Source organism: Leuciscus leuciscus (assembly GCF_965113295.1).
Source record: "Leuciscus leuciscus genome assembly, chromosome: 2".
Lineage (NCBI taxonomy): Eukaryota > Metazoa > Chordata > Actinopteri > Cypriniformes > Leuciscidae > Leuciscus > Leuciscus leuciscus.
Genome location: NC_138726.1, coordinates 32,421,146 through 32,442,929, shown reverse-complemented (window position 1 = coordinate 32,442,929; position 21,784 = coordinate 32,421,146). Strand labels below are relative to the sequence as shown.

The 21,784-nt window shown below is 38.1% G+C and overlaps 1 protein-coding gene across 1 annotated transcript; it reads right to left on the bottom strand.

Moving 5' to 3' along the window:
• Window positions 1-1,705: 1,705 nt before the first annotated feature.
• Window positions 1,706-21,416, bottom strand: dnaja2a (DnaJ heat shock protein family (Hsp40) member A2a). Its single transcript, XM_082162187.1, has 9 exons — window positions 21,256-21,416; window positions 15,543-15,602; window positions 14,728-14,954; window positions 10,695-10,775; window positions 10,295-10,428; window positions 9,285-9,481; window positions 4,028-4,172; window positions 3,826-3,953; window positions 1,706-2,755 (listed from the first exon to the last, which is right to left on the bottom strand). Exons 1-9 carry the CDS (start codon window positions 21,331-21,333, stop codon window positions 2,567-2,569), a joined length of 1,239 nt encoding a protein of 412 aa, XP_082018313.1. The 5' UTR covers window positions 21,334-21,416; the 3' UTR covers window positions 1,706-2,566.
• Window positions 21,417-21,784: the final 368 nt, after the last annotated feature.

The window sequence follows — 21,784 nt, the reverse complement described above, 5'->3', positions numbered from 1 at the left end:
CGCACACAGGGAGGACAGGCATGAGCTGCTTCCTAGGACCGGGAGGGGGGCCTAGGAGTTTGCCGTCATACACATCCCTCTCTTGGTCGGTGGCATTCTGGAGGGCCGGCCATTCAATGCAGAGACGAGCGGCCGCTCGCTCACACACCTCTAGAAGGAGTGCGTGCGGCAGTGTAGCCAAGCCGCTAACCAGGGAGCTTGGGCGGACGGGATGGTTTCCTCGTCGTCCGAGCCATCAAGTATTGCGGGGTCCTCGTCCTCGCCTGAGCCGGGCGGCTCATAGTCGAGCGAGGAAATACCGGAAAGGATTTCCTCGAATAAGCCCTCGTTAGACTGGTCAGCCCAACTGAGAGCAGGCATGCTCTGGGAGGTCCCCGGAGCTGCAACGCTTTCACCTACTCCAACATCCGAGTCGTATTTGTTCGTCCATGTTTTGGGTGGACGCAACCTTAAGTCTAAGTCGAAGAAGCTTCCTAGGCAGAGCGAGGCAATGGCTGCAGTTCTCAGGAAGTGAAAGCGCTTCTTCCGCATGCTTCAATCCCATACATACCACGCAAAAAAGATGGGTATCCCTCGCAGCAATGAGTGAACCGTAGGCGGCAGAGCATGCACGCGACTGCGAGTCCGACGAGTTAGTGGGACCGGAGAGCTTGTGATCCATGGGAGAGGTGAAAGCTAAGAAAACAGGCGGGCAGCCTGAGCAAATCCAGGTAGCGAGCATGGGTGGCTTGCAACCAGAAATAAATCGCAACTAAACGTAACCGTCTGACAATCACGCCTGACGGAGGCTGATCGAAACAGATATTTCCTCCTGTTGACTTTGGTGAAGTCAGCGAAAACCGTAGAGCTGCGAAGCAAAGAGGTTGCGAGAAGCGAATAACAACTGAGGTAAGATAGCGCGTGCTAGTGTTTTATACACTTGGTAAGGGGCGGGTGCCTTACCGGGCATTGGACACGCACTTCTGTCAGGCCAGACTTGGTGCAATTGGATGCTTCAGCAGAGGTCAGGTGCGGATACCCTTCCCATATGTGGATCTCGAACACGAGATCATGAAAGAGAACGTGTTGTAATGTCTTGCTGATGACAAAACAGAATATCTGGCTTATTGAAGCTTTTATTCAGGATTACAGTGAATGGCTTTGATAAAATCCATAAAGCAACGATCAACAACAACAACAACAACCAATTCTCTCTATGTGCTTTTTTCTGTATCCCATAAGGTATTAACCACATAGATGCCGAAGCAAATGAAAGACAGCAGCTTTCGTATCACAAGGAAGGCAATGCAAAGATGTTATTCCACAACTTGGCACTTATATCATTAGTTGCTGGAGTAATCCTGTTTGCCTCTATTGACTACTGCATGACATGCATGAATGGGTGGGCGGGGCTAAAGAAGAAATGATGAGAAGTAGGCATTGATCTTCTGCATAAGCTTTCTTTCGTCACACTATGACGCAATAATGTGATAAAATCCAAATACAGTCCTTGGTTTCAGTAAAATCTTTTTTTGGACTAACGAGGAAGTTGAGTTCTGAAACGTACAGGATATTTTTTTAGTACAATGACCTCTTATGTCAAAAGATTTGATTTCCTCAATTCATGACCCCTTTAATGCCATGCTAACTTTAAAGTCTGTGTCAAAAGTAACAACTGCAAACAATCCCAAGTAATGATTCAAGCACCAAATAAAGCAAAGACTGATTATTTTGAGGAGATATTGAAAGACATTTTATTCAACAACTCAAACTTTTTCACAGAAGATATAAGCCTAAAGGTGCTTTTTCCTCCACTCATTTAATTGTGTATGTTGTCTCTTTCTCTTGACAGACGTTTCAATCAGTGAAGGGACCAAAATGTTCAACATGCACCTGGATAGCTGACAATAAGCAACTGATTTATTTCAGCTATTTCAAAACATAAAACACACTCAATTGTGACAGCAGCTGATACAAAGCTTAAATGACAATCACTTATTTTATACATTTTATAGTCTCTTGTTCCAATTCTTAAAATATCAAAGAAAGGAAAAGAAAAAGAACAAATCTACAAATAAAATAAAAAGTGGTAAAATTGCATACAGATACAAACAAACCTAAAAAAAAAAAAAATGGATTGGTGAATAAGTCCCATGGAGGCATTTCTTTTCCTTTCTTTTAGGATTTCTCAACTCCTCTTCCGTTAGGTCACTGCTTTCCAACAAGTCTCAAGTCCAGGGCCAAAACTGCATTTTATGGTTAGATTTAAACTTGTGAATACCTATGACAACAACAACAAAAAAATGCAAGGTACACACAGAGTACGTATCAATTACCCTTTTCTCTCTGAAGTGGGGTTGCCTCTAGAGGGCCGCAGGGAGAGGAGGAGGGGGCAAGAAAGGGTTACTAGATGCGGGACCATCTGTGCGTTTACTACAAGGGAATCAGGTGTCAGGAATGGCTGTACGAAATTCTCATCATTTAAGGCAGCCCCGAATCAGATTATAAACACCTGTTTATTGTGCAACTAGAACATTTTTTTAATCCCCACTGTTGGAGCCGGACAAGATATTTGCTGTAGTCGGGTTTACTGATGGGCACACTGCACGCCAGGCCCGTGATGTCCTCCTTCTTCATCTGAGCTGTCGTTGTATGCTTCACGGCGGTGACCACCAGAGGAGCTCTGGCTCATGTCGAACTCCTGCAGGTCCACCTCCTCCGAGTCTCCAGAGATGACTGGCGCTTCGGCCCGTGTAGGCAGCAAGTCCTCTAACTCCTGCAAAAACAGGAGAGAAATATTAGGGGTAAGAAACCACACTAAGTACAGTAGTCAACATTTGAAATGAATTAAAACCTTTCATCAAAATGAAACATGAATTTTCAACAATACCCGTTCTTGTCTTAGAACAACTTGGCAAAATTACATTTAAGAGTTGTTTTTTCTGGGTGACATACACAAAAGTAAAGACTCGTTACTCCAAAACTATAGCAAGGAGAATCAAAAGGTAGGTATCGCTTGATAGAAAACTTTACGTTTAGAATAATTCTCATTACATTTGGACATTCTATTTTATATATATATATATGCTCAAGGGAAATTTTTACATATCTTTCTTATTTGACATGCAATAACTAAAATAGGAAGTATCTATGGTAGGAGAAAACTACTTTGGTGAAGTTCCCAACATGTGAGCTGCATCTAGATCAAATTGTGATAGCATAAAGTAATTAAAAGTTACAGCAACTCTATGAGGAATATCTTTTGATCCAAGTGACAGATTATCTTTTTAATTGGGAGATTCTGCTGTAAATAATGCTTTTATTTGCAAAAATATGGCTAAATATGGCTGAAGGGGTTAAACAAGAATTTGATCTGCTGTTGTTATAATACATAATGCACACAAGTTGACTGTTTATATTATGTATTTGAACAATATTTGGTTCAAATAAAGTATCAAAAGCAAGTAATCATACATGGTTTTATAGAACAATACAATTGCTTCATTGTTATTATGCATGTATTAGGACATTTTAAAGGCTTTTGTTAGATCTATTGTTAGATAAAAAAATCTGGTTACTCGATTTATCATCAAAATAATCGTTAGTTTCAGCCCCATTTTATTTGAATAAAAATAGTTACTAATATTGTGTAACATCATTCCTCCAGTCTTGATCCTTCAGAAATCATTCTATCGTGATGATTTGCTGCTCAAAAACATTTAGCAATCTTGAAAGCATTTGTGCTGCTTAATTTTTTTTAATTTAAACCATGGCTCAATTTCTTTCCAAAGATAAATAAATACCCAAAACTTTTGAACAATAAAATGTCCTGTAAAATGGTCTTACCGTCAGCTTCTCTGGGCTTAACCAATTGTTGTCTGGGAACTGAACGTCAAACTTGATGAACAGGTCACCCTTCTCGAAGGGGTTACGGTACTGTGGCATACCCTCTCCTCTAACAACTCTGACTGAACCTGCAGAAGGACAATAAAGTTCTCAGACAACGTAACAAATCAGACGCTAAAAAACTCATTTCCAGAGGACTCACCTGGCTCAATGACTTTGCCAGCTGGGTATTTCACCACAATCTGTCTGGCATCTAAGTGTTTCAATGTGAAATGGAACCCACAAAGTGCTTCAACAAGGCCGATCTTATGGGTCATGTGCAAGTCGTTGCCCTCTCTTCTGTACGTCTGTTGAAAGAGGTTTAAAAGATTTAGCTATCTGATGCTAATTGATGCTTTAGTGATATCCCATATTAGTCAAAATCAGACATCTCTCTTTCTTCACAGCCACAGCAACAGCACCTGTAAACACTTGAGGCATGTGAGGGCGGATAAAAAGCTGTAAAGCACCATGTTCATGACACACTGTCACTGCAATCTGCTTGACAATCTGTCATATACACTTGCGGAGATGCAAAAGAGGGAAAACCTCCAACGTAGTAATTGTTACCGGCAAGTAATTTAGCAATCATTTAAGGCCATTTCGAGATCATCATACAGTTACCAGCCACCCCTTTTTTGTCGTTTTTGTCTGGAGAAAAAGGTCAAGTAGTTCACCTCTTTCTGCTATCCTACACACAGGTGACTGACTGCTCGCATGGGGGGGGGGACCCCTGATGAGACCAAAATATTTTTTTTTATAAAATAAAAAAAAAACGCTCGTACCGCAGGGACAGTATAATGGAAAATTGAGTTTGAAACAGATTTTTTGAAACCGGTAACCAGCCCATGCCAAAACCTGGGTGTTATTTGATAGCAGTGATTCATTTGAAAGCCACATTTCTAGTATTTGTGAAACGGCATTTCTCCATCTTGTAAAAAAGTTACAGAAAAGTTAGTTCATGCGTTCATGACCTCAAGGCTAGATTATTGTAATGCTCTACTGGGTGGTTGCCCTGCGCGCTGCTTAAACAAACTACAGCTATTCCAAAAGGCAGCAGCTGGTTCTTACAGGAAGTATGACCATATTAGCCTGTTTCTGTCAACACCGCATTGGCTCCCCATTTAACAATCGCATACATTTTAAAATCTTGCCGTTTACTTGTAAAGCCCTAAATAGTTTAGCTCCTCAGTACTTGAGCGAGCTCTAAGACATAGTCCTTCACATCTTTTGCGATCTCAAAATTCTGGCCAGTTGATAATACCTAGAATATCAAAATCAACTGCAGGCGGTAGATCCTTTTCCTATTTAGCACCCAAACTCTAAAAAAAAGTCTTAAAAGCGCAGTCCTGCCAACCTTGAAATGATTTTTTGGGGGGTCAAATGCATTATGTTGCATTGAATATAATGTGTGCTGGTCAACTAGTAAATAGTGCACAAGTAAATACCTGCTGCTGTCAATGTCATTAATGTTAATCAAAACAAAAAAGCTTTGTATAAATTAAATGTAGATTAATCTTTATTAGTGAACACTCGTGTCATTTTACATTTAGGCCTAATTACTTTATAATTTACTTTACACTAATTACATTTCTGTACCTGAATATTATGGTTCATTAAAGGAACACCGTTTTTTCATATTAAACTATGTTATTCCCTTAACTAAGACGAGTTGATACATACCTCTCTCGTCTCAGTGCGTGCACTCAATCGCTCTGGCGCGCGGCGACACTTTGATAGCACTTAGCTTAGCCCAGTTCATTCATTAGGGACCAAACAGAGATGAAGTTAGAAGCGACCAAACACCTCCACGTTTTCCCTATTTAAATACAGTTACACGACCAAGTATGGTGACACAAAATAAAACGTGGCGCTTTTCTAAGCGGGTAAAAAGGATAACTATAATGTATGGCGGAATAGCACTTGGGACTCGTGGAGCACTTCGACTCGGCGCAGTAAAAAGTCACGTTGGTTCAAATGACAGAAGTGCGAGGGAGAGGATTTTTCAGGCGTGACTTTTTACTGCACCGAGTCGAAGTGCTCCCGAGTCCCAAGTGCTATTCCGCCATACATTAATAGTTATCCTTTTTACCCGCTTAGAAAAGCGCCACGTTTTATTTTGTGTCACCATACTTGGTCGTGTAACTACTCGTGTAACTGTATTTAAATAGGGAAACATGGAGGTGTTTGGTCGCTTCTAACTTCATCTCTGTTTGGTCCCTAATGAATGAACTTGGCTTGACTTGAAGCTAAGTGCTATCAAAGTGTCGCCGCGCACCAGAGCAATTGACCCTTCGCAGGGAGTTTGATTGACAGGCGATCTGACCAATCATAATCCGCCATCCGCCATTTTTGTCCGACAAAGCAGTCAGGAGAGTTAGTAGATTAACATTGGAGGATCTGAATCTGAAAAACGGAGTGTACCGATCAGGGTTTCCGTTGTCCGGTAATTGCCGGACATTGGCCGGAAAAAAAAAGAAATGTCCGACAAAATTAAATCTCTCCGGTCAAATTGTCCGATTAAAATTACCTAATAATCCCGCCCCCCTAACACAATCTGAATTTGAGAATAAGCCTAAAATGTATAAAACAAAAATACACCAACCTTTGGCTATGTTATAAAGGAACAGGCTCTACCGTTTGAAAGTTATTAAACAACATCGCATGCTGCATTTCAAATAAAGCGCACGCCTAAAACGGCTGTAATATAGACCTAAACAACGAACGAATGAGTGAGACGTTTCAAATATGGCCAGGCCCAGGCAGACTAGCCGCCTGTAAAAGCTTTTTTCAGAGGCCAGACGCGACGGACGATGGTGAATCAGGAACGCCTGAAGCCTCAGATGTCCAGACAGCTCCACCACCACCGGAGAAAAAGCAGAATCGGATTAAGACGAAGCAGCGAAGTCGCCTTGCTGAGAACAAGGTTACGCGGCTTATACGAATTGCAAGTTGTGGAGTGTGGCCGCGTTTCCATTAGGCTACCCTTCAAATTGCGCAAATTGAAATTGCGAATTAAAAATACGCACAATGGAAACACGTTAATTTCGCAAAAACTCCCGTTTATCGCAAGAACGTTTTTATGCTCGCATGAGGTGGTTTTTCAGGCAATTCGAAAAAGGAATATTTCGCAAAACTGCAATGGAAACAGTTTTTGCGCATTTGCAGTCACCTGACTTAGAAGACGCGGTGTGTTTGAGGTCCATGTATAGCTACGCAAATAATAATAATTGTATATTATTTTATTATATTATAACATTTAATAAGCTATATTTAGAAGACGCTTTTATGCAAAAAAGGAACAAAGCTGAGTGTGGAGCGCGCACTTCATGGCACGGAGGCGCGGGCGCGAACACTTGCATTTTCCTATTAACAGTGGAAACAACTTAAAATACTCTATCATTTCTGGTCATACAGAAAATAATACATTATTCTCAACTACTTTTATTTGTGTAAACTCACAATAACAAGAAAACGTTGTGCTTTTGTAAAATAAAATAAAACAATCAGACGCACTTTCATGATCTCCATAAACTGGAGCGTGAGAACTGAAACAAAATATAGCCTATGTAGGCTAAAGCTTGAAATGTCCACTTTAAAACGAACAAATTCGAATCGAAAGCTAATACCTTCTGATTATGTAGGCTACCTAATCCGTATGAAAGGTGCATTTCTCTCTAAAAGCGCATCTGCTTAACAGCGGAGATGGAGATGTGATTTTAGCCGACACTTAGAAAACAATAGTTTATTCATAATATTAATGGCTCTTCTCATTCAGCACTGCGGGAAAAACATCAATTCCAGGTTCTAATTTGGCCTTTGAAAACCAGTAAAATCGACATGTTTTCCATATTAATTTGTGAATATTTTAAATGTTTAATAAAGGGGCAAAAAGTCATAAACAAAAATCAGAAAATTCGTCGATATTTACTTTTTTGCGCAGCAGTTGGTGTAGCCAGTTCAAATAAAAATTTTGGTGTTCAACTTTGCGTTTTAAAAAGACAACAACCGTTCATTTTTCGTTTTTCAATTACGGGTTAAAAAAGGAAAAACGAATGGACAAAAGTAGCCTACATGGATCGTTTGGACAGAATACGAGACAGAGTTCTTTATTAAATTCATAAAATAAACAATAATTAGCCTATAGGAATACTGGATTCTAAATCTCAAATAAATGCCACAATCAAAACCTCGGAGCAGAAATGAGGGCGAAACACCCAGAAACTCCTTATGTGTCGTTCGCAGTACAAGGGTCTTCCCCTGCCATTAATGCTTGGATAACACGCCACGTCTCCTTCCATTGATAATAATAATAATAATAATAATAATAATAATGTCTAATGCGGTGGCTGTGATATTATATAAACCAACGTCTGTTGCCGTGATTTTTTTAAATGACTTATCGTGAGAGAAAAAAGGACGTTTAGTCGCATATAACATCGGTTAATGGAAACGCCGTCATTTTGCAATAGTTTTTTTATCGATATTTAGATAATAGCGCAAAACATTTGCTCAAAACTGTAATGGAAATGCGGCTATTTACACTGCGAGATATTCAGATATTTTATGTGGGGAAGGGGGATTGGTTTGTTAAACTATGAATGTGAAACCATAGTAAAAACAATTGGCGTTGATTGACGCCAATCGGACGTTCATGTTTTTTTCCCGTCTATTTAAAAGTTAGGCTAATAAACATGTTGCATTCTATACGGCCTGATTATGTCATTTTTTTAAGTTACATAGCCTGCCTCCAGTTTTTCTCAACTTGACTAATTAAGAGGTAATATTTGACCGGCATATCATCAAAATGTCCGGAAAACGAAATCTCTGCCGGTCACTTTGACCGGCACCATTTTTTTCTAGCGGAAACTCTGGTACCGATGTCTTTCCGCGGTTAAAACAACATTCTTTCTTATGTTCTTTCATGTTTATTTGATGATATAAATTAAATAGAAGTAAGAGATGATCGGTTCACGAGCAGCTTTAAGAGGCTCTACAGCGATCTGTCAGACACATTAAAGAGCCACAAAACGGTATTTATTGTTTAAATTTCTTTAAAAAATTACCAAATTCTAAAGGTGTGACTTTGTTTCATATCAAAAGTAACCTGGTCTGTCCTGTCTGTCAGTGCGTTGTCAGTGTCCCCTCTGCTCCGCGATGTATTTTTCACTGAGTGAGAACATAGTGTGGCGCGAGAGCGGCGTCGCTTGTCGGACATAGCAACAGTAACTAAAGGGGGCGGGTCTTTGCGAACGGTCAATTGAGTGCACGCACTGAGACGAGAGAGATATGCATCAACTCGTCTTAGTTAAGGGAATAACAGTTTAATATGAAAAAACGGTGGAGTATCCCTTTAAGGAGCACTGTCCCTATCAAATAAAAATAATAGTTTATGAACTTTAAAGAGATCATTGAAATACCTCATGCTCCTTTTCCTGCAGGACCAGGACAATGTCTCCAGGTTCTAATCCAGGTGCCTGGTCAGCCTCACCGCCGAAGGTGATCTTCTGTCCGTGCTTCATACCTTTATCCACATGCACCTCCAGAATCTTCACTTCTTTAATCACCTTCTTCCCCTCACACTTTTTGCAGCGGTCTTTCTCACTGATCACCTCACCTGGATCATAAAGAAACCATGAGCACACCTTCCATCCACATAAGGGCTGCACAATATATCGAAATATCGCAAATGTATATATCGCAATATGCATATCGCAACAGCTTGCAATAACTAGGGTCATGAACAAGAAAAAAAAAAAATCACTCACTGCTCTTGGCTGAATAACTTTTGTAGCTTTAATAAGAGTCAGTATATACATTTAATTCATACAGTGAAAACTAAGCAGTGTTTTATTTTTACATTTGATTAGGCAAGTCAAGTTTATTTATATAGCACATTTCATACACATTGGTAATTCAAAGCGCTTTACAAGAAATAAGAATAATTAAAAGAGTTAAGAATAATTTTTTTTAATAAAATAGAGTGTAATCAGTCGGACGCACAGCGGCACAGTACTCATTCAGTAAATGCACAGCTAAACAGATGTGTTTTTAGTCTGGTTATTCAGTTTCTGTTGTTAAATAAACCTAATGTAGACCTACCTGAAACCCTAAACCCCGTGGTTTACACTGATGTTAAAATAACATATCTTATACTACAGTAAAACACTGCTGTTCACTTTCAGAAGTTGTAGGGATGTTTTCTGGTCACAAAAAGAATGTGAAACGCGCATGTAGGTTATATCATTTTAAATATATTTTTAAGATAAGTTCATTTTACACTTTAAGCATTATCATATCGCATTATTTAATGAGTATTATCGCATTTTTCTTCAATATCGTACAGCCCTAGTCCACATGAACATGCTGGCTGAGAATCACGACTCAATAATACTACTGGTCAGAGTGGATTCAAACTCCAGTTCCTTACCTTCACCATTACAGTCAGTGCACACTGACTGCATCTGTTGCACCATGCCAGGAGCCAGCTGTCTGATCATTATGCGCATACCACGCCCCCTGCAGGCTGTGCACTTCTGGACCGCACCAGACTTCCCACCTTGACTGAGGAGACAAAAAACAGCCTCAGTTTCATGACCACTTCAACACATGAATTAAGTAAGGGGAACGATTCAAACTCTTTAAAAGCCTTTGTGGCCTTTACAGCTCAGACTGATTTAAAAATCCAGTAACTCACGAGACTCATAAAACATAGGTATTTATTGAAGTGACTGGGTGTGGTGGGACAAAGAGAAACTGAGACACTCATCATTACAAATCTTTTTCTCTAATTGTTGTGAAAACACCCATAAAGTTAAAATCTTACTCACCCATTACAAGTGCTACAAAGAACATTCTTGCTCAGCTGTAATTTGGTTGTTTTTCCATTGTACAAGTCTTCAAGTGACACCCTATGGGGAAAAAAAGGGTGAGAAAGCTCTTCCAGAATCCAGAATATTACAAGAGCAGCCTAAAAACTGAGATTGGAAACCCCCCAAAAAACCTTATGGACATGTTAAACCCCTTAAAGCTACACTGTGTAGGATTTTCTACCATCTAGCAGTGAAATTGTTTATGACTACCAACTGAATATTACTTTCTAGCCCCTCCCATTCCGAGGGCGTTTTAACTCCTACGGTGGCCATATTAATTCAAATCTGCCGGCAGTCGCAGGTAATCTTACCCTCGCATTCGTCACGGTGCCATTGAGTGTAAAAACGCGAAAGGCGAAGCTTGAATTTTCAGGTATGTCCCTCTTTGGCTAATGTATTTTCAAGATGGAGGCGCTACATGGCTGCCGCCATTCGAGCTGCTCACTCGTATGTATTCTAAATGGCAGATTCTACGCTTACGAGAATACTTGATTAGTTGGTAGAAGTAATTACACATTAATGAGCACATATCATTTTGAAAGAACAAAGTGTTTTTTTTGCTAAGAATCAACTTAAATTACACAGTGTAGCTTTAAGCCCTGTAGGCATTTTTAGAGGGTTTTTTTTTCACATACACAGTGACATACACAAAAGTAAAGACTCATAGCTCCAAAACTATAGCAAAGAGAATTTTAAATGATTAGAAAATATAAATGTATATTACATTTGGACATGCTCATGCTGAGAAACTGCTGATAAAATACAAAAAAAGATGTATTATAATTTTACATATCTTTCTTATTTGACATGCAATAAATCAGGAAAGAAATAATGTAGGAGAAATTCTTTTTTTTCCCTACATGTGAGCTGCATCTGGATCAAATTTTATGGTGATAGCATAAAGTAATCAAAAGTTACAGTATTTGGAACCAAGGTACTGGTGGTAGCCTTTTGTGTAGTCTTTGACACCTCCTAATGGGCATTTTTTAAATTCTTCACATGAAGAACAGGGCTCAACATTAGGGTTGGGTATCGAGAACCGGTTCCATTTTAGAACCGGTAACAAATTTCCAAAAACCGGGTATTCGATAAGACGCACGCATTACGATTCCTCTTATCGATTCCTGACTATCCGTTATTTCAAATGTAGGCGCGCGGCAAGCACGTTCATAATAGAAGCGACATGGGCCGTGGGCGCGACGAGCATGCGGTGCGTGGAGAGTTTAAAATGGAGATCACGATTACATACATCAGACAACTACTCAGAATAACATGTTTAGTATAATAGTCTATTTAAAAAAAAAAAAACTAGTTTGAATAATTAATTCAAACACTAATTAATTCAGTGTCTCATAAATACCTGTTTAATGAATGGATTCACCGTTTTTGAACGAATCTCTCGAGTCTTCAATAAATAATTCAATTTAAAAAAAGTCGATTTTTGCCACCTACTGCTGGAGTAATAATGTAATCAACACCTTTATATGAAGATACTCCTTTCACTTTAGCCATTTTATTGGTTATTGCTTAAAATTGGCAAGAATAAAAGGTAGAAATATTTATTCTTCAATTATTTGCCCTTTTTTCTCCCTCCAAAAAATATTGGAATCGGAAACAAGAATCGATAAGAAACGGATTCGATAAGCAGAACCGGAATCGCTAAAAATGAAACGATACCCAACCCTATTCAACATTAACGCTTGGGGAATGCTAGGCTGGCTATCATCAGACCAAGCTCAATCTTTAAAATATTGAACATTAGTCTGGGGAATCTGCTCTATATTTTCTACTGCACAGGAGGCGTGATCAATGGGCAAAGTTCAAATGACTCTGATTGGTTGAAGGACTATCCAATTGCGTACAGAGCAACGATCCAGGTGACGTACTTTGCAGCGAAAACTCCAGGCAGGAAACGTGTCAACAAACGTGTTGGTTTGGAGCATTGATCAGCGGTTTGCAGAAGCAGGAATGGCAGAGAGCAATTTTTGCAGGTTGTGCAAAAAACAAAAACATGAAAGTGAGTGGTATTTACACCCACTCGAGCGATTTGTTTGCTAAACTAAAGCAGCAATTGAGCATCGTCGAGAGGTTAAAAGGAATTGGATTGGATTAAACCCGCCAATAGCGCGGCAGGTGAATAAGCCAATTTGTGATTCGTCCACGCAGATTTGTAACGGAAGCAGGATAGAAGAACGTACAGGTTTCCAGCCTGAGCTGCAGGGCGAAATCAAATCGCCGGTAGATCGGGCTGGGTTAACCCAGTCTAGGGGAATGTTTCATAAAGTTATGAGCGAAAACGTGACAAATACAGCATCAGTTTATCATTTACATATGGGTCTTGCGGGCTTCACGTACAAAAACTCACTCAAGTTTAGGGCTATAGCTATCGTTATTTTTTAGTAATCGAGTATTCTACTGATTATTCCATCGATTAATCGGATAAATTGTGGTAATAGATCCAAGTGAACAACAGCCTTTAAAATGACTTAAAAATACAAATAGTTAAAGGTATAGCGGAGGATTTTCTTTTTCCGGGTTGGTAGCCTATACTATTGGTCCACCTAAGTGTCAATCATTCTGGTGATATGTTTACGTAAGGCCGTCGTACGTGCTCGTCCCTAGGTAGTTTTCGCTTTCTGCGCATGCGCACTTTCAGGTGTATTATGTGTGATGAGTTACGGTTTCAGCCATTCCTTTGAAAATGGCTGAGGGTCGAAAGAGAAAAAATGTATACGAAGTGTATGATAAGAAGAGAAAGGCCGCAGAATATAGAAACAAGACCAGAGTGATTTTGGGTGAATATTTCACACGCTGGCGTGCGCTAAAAGCACAGGTTGGGCTTCCCACTGATGCCGCAGTCGCGAAGATTCTACTAGACAGGTAAAGTTTGGCATGCTATTTGGAGAAATCCATTTAAAATCACTGCTAGTAAAAGTTAATGTAAGCTATGATTAGCGATGCTAGCCCTGGCACAAGTCATGCACCGCGTAGACACGGTAAACATCTCAATTTGTCTAAAGTAGAGTGTAATAGAGTGTAATAGAGTGTTGCGCATGTGCATTTTTAAAAAAATTGGAGAGGGCAGGTCTTTTCTAAAATTCGGAAAGATCCTCCGCCATACCTTTAACACTTTGCAATATGGTTCATTAGTCAGCATTTGTTAACCACCTTAGTTAACATACTAAGAATGAACAATACTTCTACAGCATTTATTAATCTTGGTTAATATTAATTTCAACATTTACTAATACATTATTTAAAATCAAAGGTTGTATTTGTCAACATTAATGTACTGTGAACTAACATGAACAAATAATGAAACTAACATTATCAAAGATTAATAAATAGTTACAAATGTATTGTTCATTGTTAGTTCATGCTTAATACATTAACTAATGAAACTTATTGTAAAGTGTTACCTAAATATATAATAACAAGCAAGAATTATTTGTTCAAATAAAGTATCAAAGTAATCATATGGGTTTACTGAACAACGCTGTTAAAATACATCATGTAAAATAATATAACTTAAGTACCTTACGTAAAAACAAATATGCGCAGAGAGCGCCAACGGACTGGTTACACTAAAGCATGATCAAATCCTTGTTTAATATTGGCCAAACAAAATTCAATTTAAATGTCAACTTAATCTTTAATATTTGGGCACTTCTGTACGATGGAAATGCAACAGCTACTGTAATTTCTTGAACAAGAACATGTGCATGTCAAAACATGCAAGTTGAGTTTCTTAGCTTTAAAATTATACCTCTTTTGTGTCATTCCATTCAGTGGTTGCTTAGTAATTTGATTATTAGATTTTTTTCGCAGGGGGTGTTTGGATTTAAGGGGTTAAAGCTTCTTAACTATACATGTGCTTGGCCACAGTGAGAGAAGGAAACAGAAAAGAGGTCAATGTGACCAATCAAGGACCGAGGAGAGCAGCTTTTTTTCACAGATCTCTAAAAAGTGTAAGCCTTGTGATTTCACTTACTTCAGGGGGTGGACCATATCTTCTCCTCTCCGCCGCCCTCCGTTCCTGCTCCGACCCTGTCCACCCATGAAGCCAAACAAACCACCGCCAAAAATATGGGAAAATATGTCATCCATCCCACTTCCTCCACAGCCACCTTCTCGCAGACCCTGTTCCCCATAACGGTCGTACAATTCTTTCTTCTCTGGGGTAGTCAGTACTTCATATGCAAAGCTAATCTCTTTGAACTGAAAAGAAAAAAATATTACATCTTTAAATAAAGGCATTATTACTACTTTAAATGGGTAAAGTAGTTTACTTTACCCATTTAAAGTTTACTCAACAAAAGCTTACTCACCCATCCAAACCCAAAAGACATTCATCTTCAAAACAAGACATTTGAAATGAAACCTGAGATATGTGGCCCTCCATTGAAAGTCTATTCTACCAAAACTTTAATGCTCCAAAAACATTATAATGACATTGTAAAAAAAATAATAATATCCACATCCAAGCAGATATTCTCATTTTTCAATCAAGCACTTTTGAGCGTCTGTTTACAGTTTTTCATGTGCTTTTAGTATGTGCACTGATCAATGTATCGATGTAAACAAAAGGCTAATTTACATCAGTTCATCATATAGCTATAATGTCTCTTCAAAAGACACTCAGGTTTCATTACACATAACTTCCATTTGTTTTTCAAAGATAAACATTTGAAATAAAAACAAGCTTTAACAGTGTTTTAGATTTCTGCATTTCGTCTTATATGAATGTGCACTATATTTGAATAAAACTTAAAGTCATTAATAATATTATCATGCAAGTATTCTTACCTTGTCTCCAGCATTTGGATTTTTGTCAGGGTGATATTCCTTCGCTAATTTCCGATAAGCCTGAAATATAAGGTTAGTTTCACTTCAGAAAGCATCAACGAAACAACATGCCGCATTTAAACAACGCTCTTAAACAAAACGTTGTGTTTTTCGTAAAATAAAATATAAATAAACATGATGCGTTGTCCCGTCTCTCTCAAAGTGAAGTTCAATTAACAAAAGGAACATGTGTAAAAGTAGAACGAGTAACTCCTGCCTGAATATCCTAGCATATAGCTCACAAGATTTTAGCATGTGATTAGAGAACGACTCCTACGGAGTTTCAGTTTGTGCGTCACGTTTACACGAAGACGCTTGGCCTTGAACAGCGCAAATTAATGTATAATCCAAAAACAACAAACTAGTGAGTTGAAACTACTGACGCTCGTCACTGAAAAGATAATTAACTTACAGTCTGTTTATCGACTCTGTATGGTTTGTGCCAGAGCAGAAATCCCTCTTCGCCAAAAACATATCATGACTAGCAGTAATTGTAATTGACATCGAATATAAAATAACCGCAGGACCATCATTGGCAATTAGTTGTACATGTGACCTCTTTGGCATTATGACACGCATGAAAAGGGAAAAGCCCAGAGTCAAGGCCTACACACCGGCCACACTGTGATCTGATGCTAACTGTGTTTTCAGCCGCTACATGACGATATAACGTTACATAATGACTGCGTTTAATGTTCAAGTCTATGAGGAGTGGATAGTGCCACGGATAACTTACCGAAGTCGACAGTCGTGTACTTTTACGTGACAGAAGGGGTACGCCGCACCACAGACGCGTGACACCAACGCGTGACTCCAACGTCGCACCACAGCACGCCGCACCACAGACGCGTGACACCAACGTGTGACTCCAACGTCGCATCACAATAAAATAATATCTATTTTCCCCCCTAGCTTTTCTTATCTTTCCTTTGTTATCTTTCTAATCAATCATTCTTTTCTTGTATTCTGATGACATTGAAAATATCACTGATACAAATTTTGTATTGTATACTAAGTTGTGTATGTCATTAATGTCATCTCTGAATGGTTTACAAACATAGTTTTTTTTTTTTTTAAATAATTCACTCACTTTCTACTGGATATGAGGACTATGCAAATTATACACCATCAAAGTCACAACTTTTTGCACAATTATTAACAACAACTTAAAGTTGAACAGATAAATTCATTAATTGTAATCTATAAACATAATATTCTGGAATGTGTCATTCTGAGTTTTTACTTTTGAAGGTGGTAATAATTTTAATTTACACAGTTGACCATAATGGGCGAATACACAATATGAAACTATTCACGATATTGTTTACAGGAGAAGGTGACAAGAAAGTATTTTAATAGCCTATATTATTTACAAGAAATCAACAATGAAAAAAATATAAGACAGGGAAATAGTCTTTTAGTCACAAAATGCAAAACAATGTAGGTTCATGTTCAAATGTTCAAAACTAGGGCTGTCAGTGTCGACTATTTTATTTATATATTTTTTGGTCATAAAGATAGATCTGAAGTGAACAATAGCCTTTATGACTTAAATACATATTACAAATGAGGCAATATAATTGGTTCAAATAAAGTAGGGTATTAAAAGTAGCCTAATTAATTATTTTATTTTATTTAACAACACTATTAAAATACATGAGGAAATATATAAACAATGAACATATGTATATTATGTACAAATGCCAACAGAGGGCGCAAGAGGGCTGACGATAATTGTTACACTTTACATCAAGAGCTGTACTACGGTGACGCATTGCTGCCACATACATATTATTTTTTCCCCTCAATTATGTTGTAATAACGAGATCTTGTGTCGTTTTAACGTCATCTTTTGTCGTAATAACGTGATCTTATGTCGTTAAAACGACATATTTTTCTCGTAATAACGAGATGTCGTTAAAAACGACATCTTTTTTTTGCCTTTATAAGGACATGTGTAGTCATGTACAAAATATGCCTTTATCCACATAAAATTGACAGCCTATAGCGCCTTTATCACACTTCTACGTTCAAAAAGCTTAAGCAAATAGTAACAGCCCCCAATCAGGCAAAATTAATCAATGAGGCCCTTTTTTAAAATATATTTTATATAGGCCTATAAGTTTTTTTTTAATATTATATATAGCCTAAGATTTATTTTTGTTAATAGGCTATATCTTCATTACCTAGAGATATAATTAAACAAAAAGTAGTCAAAACACATCTAACAGAACGTAGCCTAAGTTGTTTATTTTTTACAACATTGTGTTCTTATTTTGTTTAATTAACGAAATGTCAATCTTCATCTTTATAACAGAAGAAAGTGGGGTGGTAGTGGCGTAGTGGCGCAGTGGATAAGACACATGCCTTTGGTGTGAGAGACCCGGGTTCGAATCCACTGTGAGACACCAATGTGTCCCTGAGCAAGACACTTAAAACCCCTAGTTGCTCCAGAGGCGTGCGACCTCTGACATATATAGCAATTGTAAGTCGCTTTGTATAAAAGCGTCAGCTAAATGAATAAATGTAAATGTAAATGTAGATACAATACAAAAATCTTCAAGATACAGCCATATAGGCTACAATCTTCACATGTATAACGGATTATCACCTTATAAACAGTCCTTTGTGTGGTGGAATAATCAATGCTATATAGAAATATATGGTTACCGGTAGTATAATTTAAACTTTATTTTATTATTTTATTTGTTCATTAACTAATTATGCTAACTCAACTAATTTAATGTAAAGAGCTGGATACTAATTACTAATTAAATAATGTCAAATATTAAATGTAGGCTATTGATTAGAGTTGCCATAGACTGAAGGATTTTTCTAAACTAGTAGTAATTTATTTAAGCAATTAGGACTAATCTCACGTTTAAATTCAATCCTGGGTGTATGGCTATTCCGCGCTCAAGCGCATAAAACTTGCCGCAAAGCACCGGCAAAAGTAGGCTAATGATATAATAAATGTGTCTGAAAAAAATAATGAAGCATTTTAATTGTTTATTAATGACTAGTCTTTTCTAAATCAGTGTAGGCTGCCTGCAAACATATCTACATCCCGCTGTAATTTAGCCTCTAGAGATGCGCCTTTCATACGGACAGGATTACATAATCAGATGGTATACCGTAGGCTATTTGCTTTCGATTGGATTTTTTTTCGTTGGTGGATAACATTTTTTATTTTTTTATAAACTTTATATAGATAGTTATATTTCTCATGTCTGTGAGGCTTGTCTATACACTGTTTTTCGGTTCGTTTTTGAGACGCGCTCGAATTCACAGAGATCATGAAAGCGCGCCCTGTTCGTTTTATTTTATTTTACAAAAGCACAACGTTTTCTTGTTGTTGAGAGTTTACACAAATAAAAGTAGTTGCGACTGATGTATTATTCTTTTCTGTATGACCAGAAATTATGGAGTATTTCAGTTGTTTCCACTGTTGATAGGAAAATGCGAGTGATGGCACCGGCGCGTCCATGTCATGCAGTGCGCGCTCCACACTCCGCGCTCCACACTCCGCACAAACACGATATGCGCTTAATAATAGCGAACATTTATCTAGGTTAACGTTAGAGCGAGCGGCCATGCCAGACTGATAAGTCTTCTTCATGTTTAACAAATCAAATTCTGTTTTATTTTATTGCGCCAGTTTGAAAAGGATCGACGACTGAAACACTTAGCAGCCTATACAGATAAACGCCCAACGCTGGTGTTTTTCTTTAAACAAATTCGTTTAGTCTTTAAAATAAATATTGTTTGTGGGCTAATTAATGCCACAATCATTTGTTTATTTTATTGGCTACTTTTATTTTTCATTTTTGTTTTGCATTGAATACCATTTAAAGGATTTGCTGTGCACCGCAATGCCATCCTCCCATAGAAAGCCACGTTAAGAGCCACCTTTATTTTCTTTATAATAAGGGTTTCTATCGGAAAACGCTTAACGCATAATTAAATGCATTGCGTTCATATTCTGGGCTCATCTGCTTTTCTGTAGGATAGTATGGTTTATTAATAAGGTGTGTAGGCTATAGCATTTGATCTTTATCACTGAAGTAGCCTATTAAGCCACATTAAGCTTTTTCTTTATTATAAGGGTTTTCTATGGGAGGAAAACGCTTAGCCTAATATGCAATTAAACACAATGTTCGTATTCTGGGCTCATCTGCTATTAATAAGGTGTGTACAGAATTTGATCATTTAACATGAATGTCCGTTGGGGGCTGTTATTTCTTCAGCTTTTTGAACGTATGATAAAGACATGATTGGCTATCAATTTTATGTGGATAAAGGCATATTTTGTAGCCTACATGACTACACACTTGAGTGGAAAAAATTATATGTATGTGGCAGCAATGCGTCACCGTAGTTTTTCATTAACTTCGATTTATGAATAAAGAATTTTCCAAGCAAAATTATTAAGTTGACTATATATTGTACAGAGAAATTTGAGTCAGAAAATTAAAAGAAGATATCAAAATTAGATAAATGTAGGCTATGTTTGAGCCATGTTGTCCATTAATGAAACATTGGCTATATCATTCCACAGAGAAGAGCTATGTGAGCAATTATAGAATGGTCTAACGTTTCCGTTTCCATAAAGCAAAAGCTGCATTTTTCGTCTACGGTATACATTTTTAGATAATCTTGTTACAGGGGTAATAATGGTAAATAATTTTAAATGATATTTCTTTTACTTTGTTTGTAATTAAAAATGTATGTGGGTTACTTGTATTTTCATACAAGGGGGACCATTTGTATCTGGAGGCAGGGATAGATTTTGCAAATAAAATATTTTTTATTACTTTGTTGTTAACTTTTCTGTCTAGAAAAGATAGACCATTTATTTAAAAACACTGCTGTAGAAAGACCAACAAGTTAGAGCCGTTTATGGAATATTCGCTTCTTTTTTGATGACAAATTTAAAATTAAGATAGGCTTTAATATTAAACAAAAATTCACTTTAAAGAAAAGCTTCCTACAAAACAAAACAAAAATCATGTCTCCCGATAGGCTATAGCCTATTGCAAATCCAATCTTACTCATGCTATTCACTTTTCGTTATCAACATGGGAAAAATAACATTATATTGGGACGACGTGTGTATCAGGCGTCTTATTAGGCGACGTACTGAGGGACGACGTGTGTATCAGGCGTCTTATTAGGCGACGTGCCTGGTTCAGACGTTATGATTTTTTATACATTTCTCACGTACGCCGTCGCCACGTCGCCGTAAGGTATACGTTACTACTGTGACGCCGCCGTGACGTCGCCGCCGGTCTGTCGTCTGACGTCTCTATCAATCCCATTCAAAAATAGACACGGACTGACGGCGACGGAAGGGTAGACTGCTCCTTCGCCTTCTTCAGGGTAGACTTAGAAAAGGCATGATCTACCCGCCATACAAGTCCACGGCTAAGTTCAAGCATACACAGGTAAACGGACATATAAAGAGACAGCAGATTGGCTTGATTAAAACCCACAACATCACTCCATCTCGTCGGTTTTGTCCGACGATCTGGTAACTATAGACACTAGGCCAAACTCACGACGAGCTTTAGCTCAGTGCTAATCTCTCTCTCTTCCTGATTCACACACAAAACTTCACACTCTGAAACAGCGCGAACGAGCACCGAAATTAAAGACAAGACACATAAATCCGTACCTTTTTCAGTTCGTTCTCGGAGGCCGAGGGGGAGACCCCGAGAATGTCGTATAGTTTGGTATCGGCGACGTTGGACATGGCTTTGCTGAGTGAAGGACTGTCTGCGGGAAGCGGAGAGATGGAGAGAGACACCGGCCGGAAGCGTCAACTTTAACCTCTCCACACGCGCCTCCTCTCACAGTCACATCACCAGCACATGTCATCATGATACAACGATAACTACGGCATTACACACTCCTTCATATTAACATTAAGAAACTTTCTTTTGACGAATATTGTTAAAGAAATGCAATAAAATCATTTTACATATATCCAATCCAGCTAAAACCATTGCGTGTTTATTACACTGATCCATGTTGTCCAAATATGCTGCTGCTTGTGTGAAAATTCTGAAATGTAAATCGATTCGGGACATGTATGGTTTTGTTATTAATGGTCGTGGCTTCCATATAATATATATATTTTTTTTTAATAATTGATCATTATTATTATTATTATTATAAATAAAACTTAATATAAAACTTAATAC

What these genes read in the sequence shown, in the direction of transcription:
- dnaja2a (XM_082162187.1), bottom strand. Translation starts at nt 21,333, where the DNA reads ATGTCCAACGTCGCCGATACCAAACTATACGACATTCTCGGGGTCTCC. An exon ending in CTTTGTAGCACTTGTAATGG is followed by an intron (nt 10,429 to 10,694) that starts GTGAGTAAGATT and finishes TTGTCTCCTCAG; the next exon opens with TCAAGGTGGGAAGTCTGGTG. An exon ending in TGCAGGAAAAGGAGCATGAG is followed by an intron (nt 4,173 to 9,284) that starts GTATTTCAATGA and finishes CTCTTTCAACAG; the next exon opens with ACGTACAGAAGAGAGGGCAA.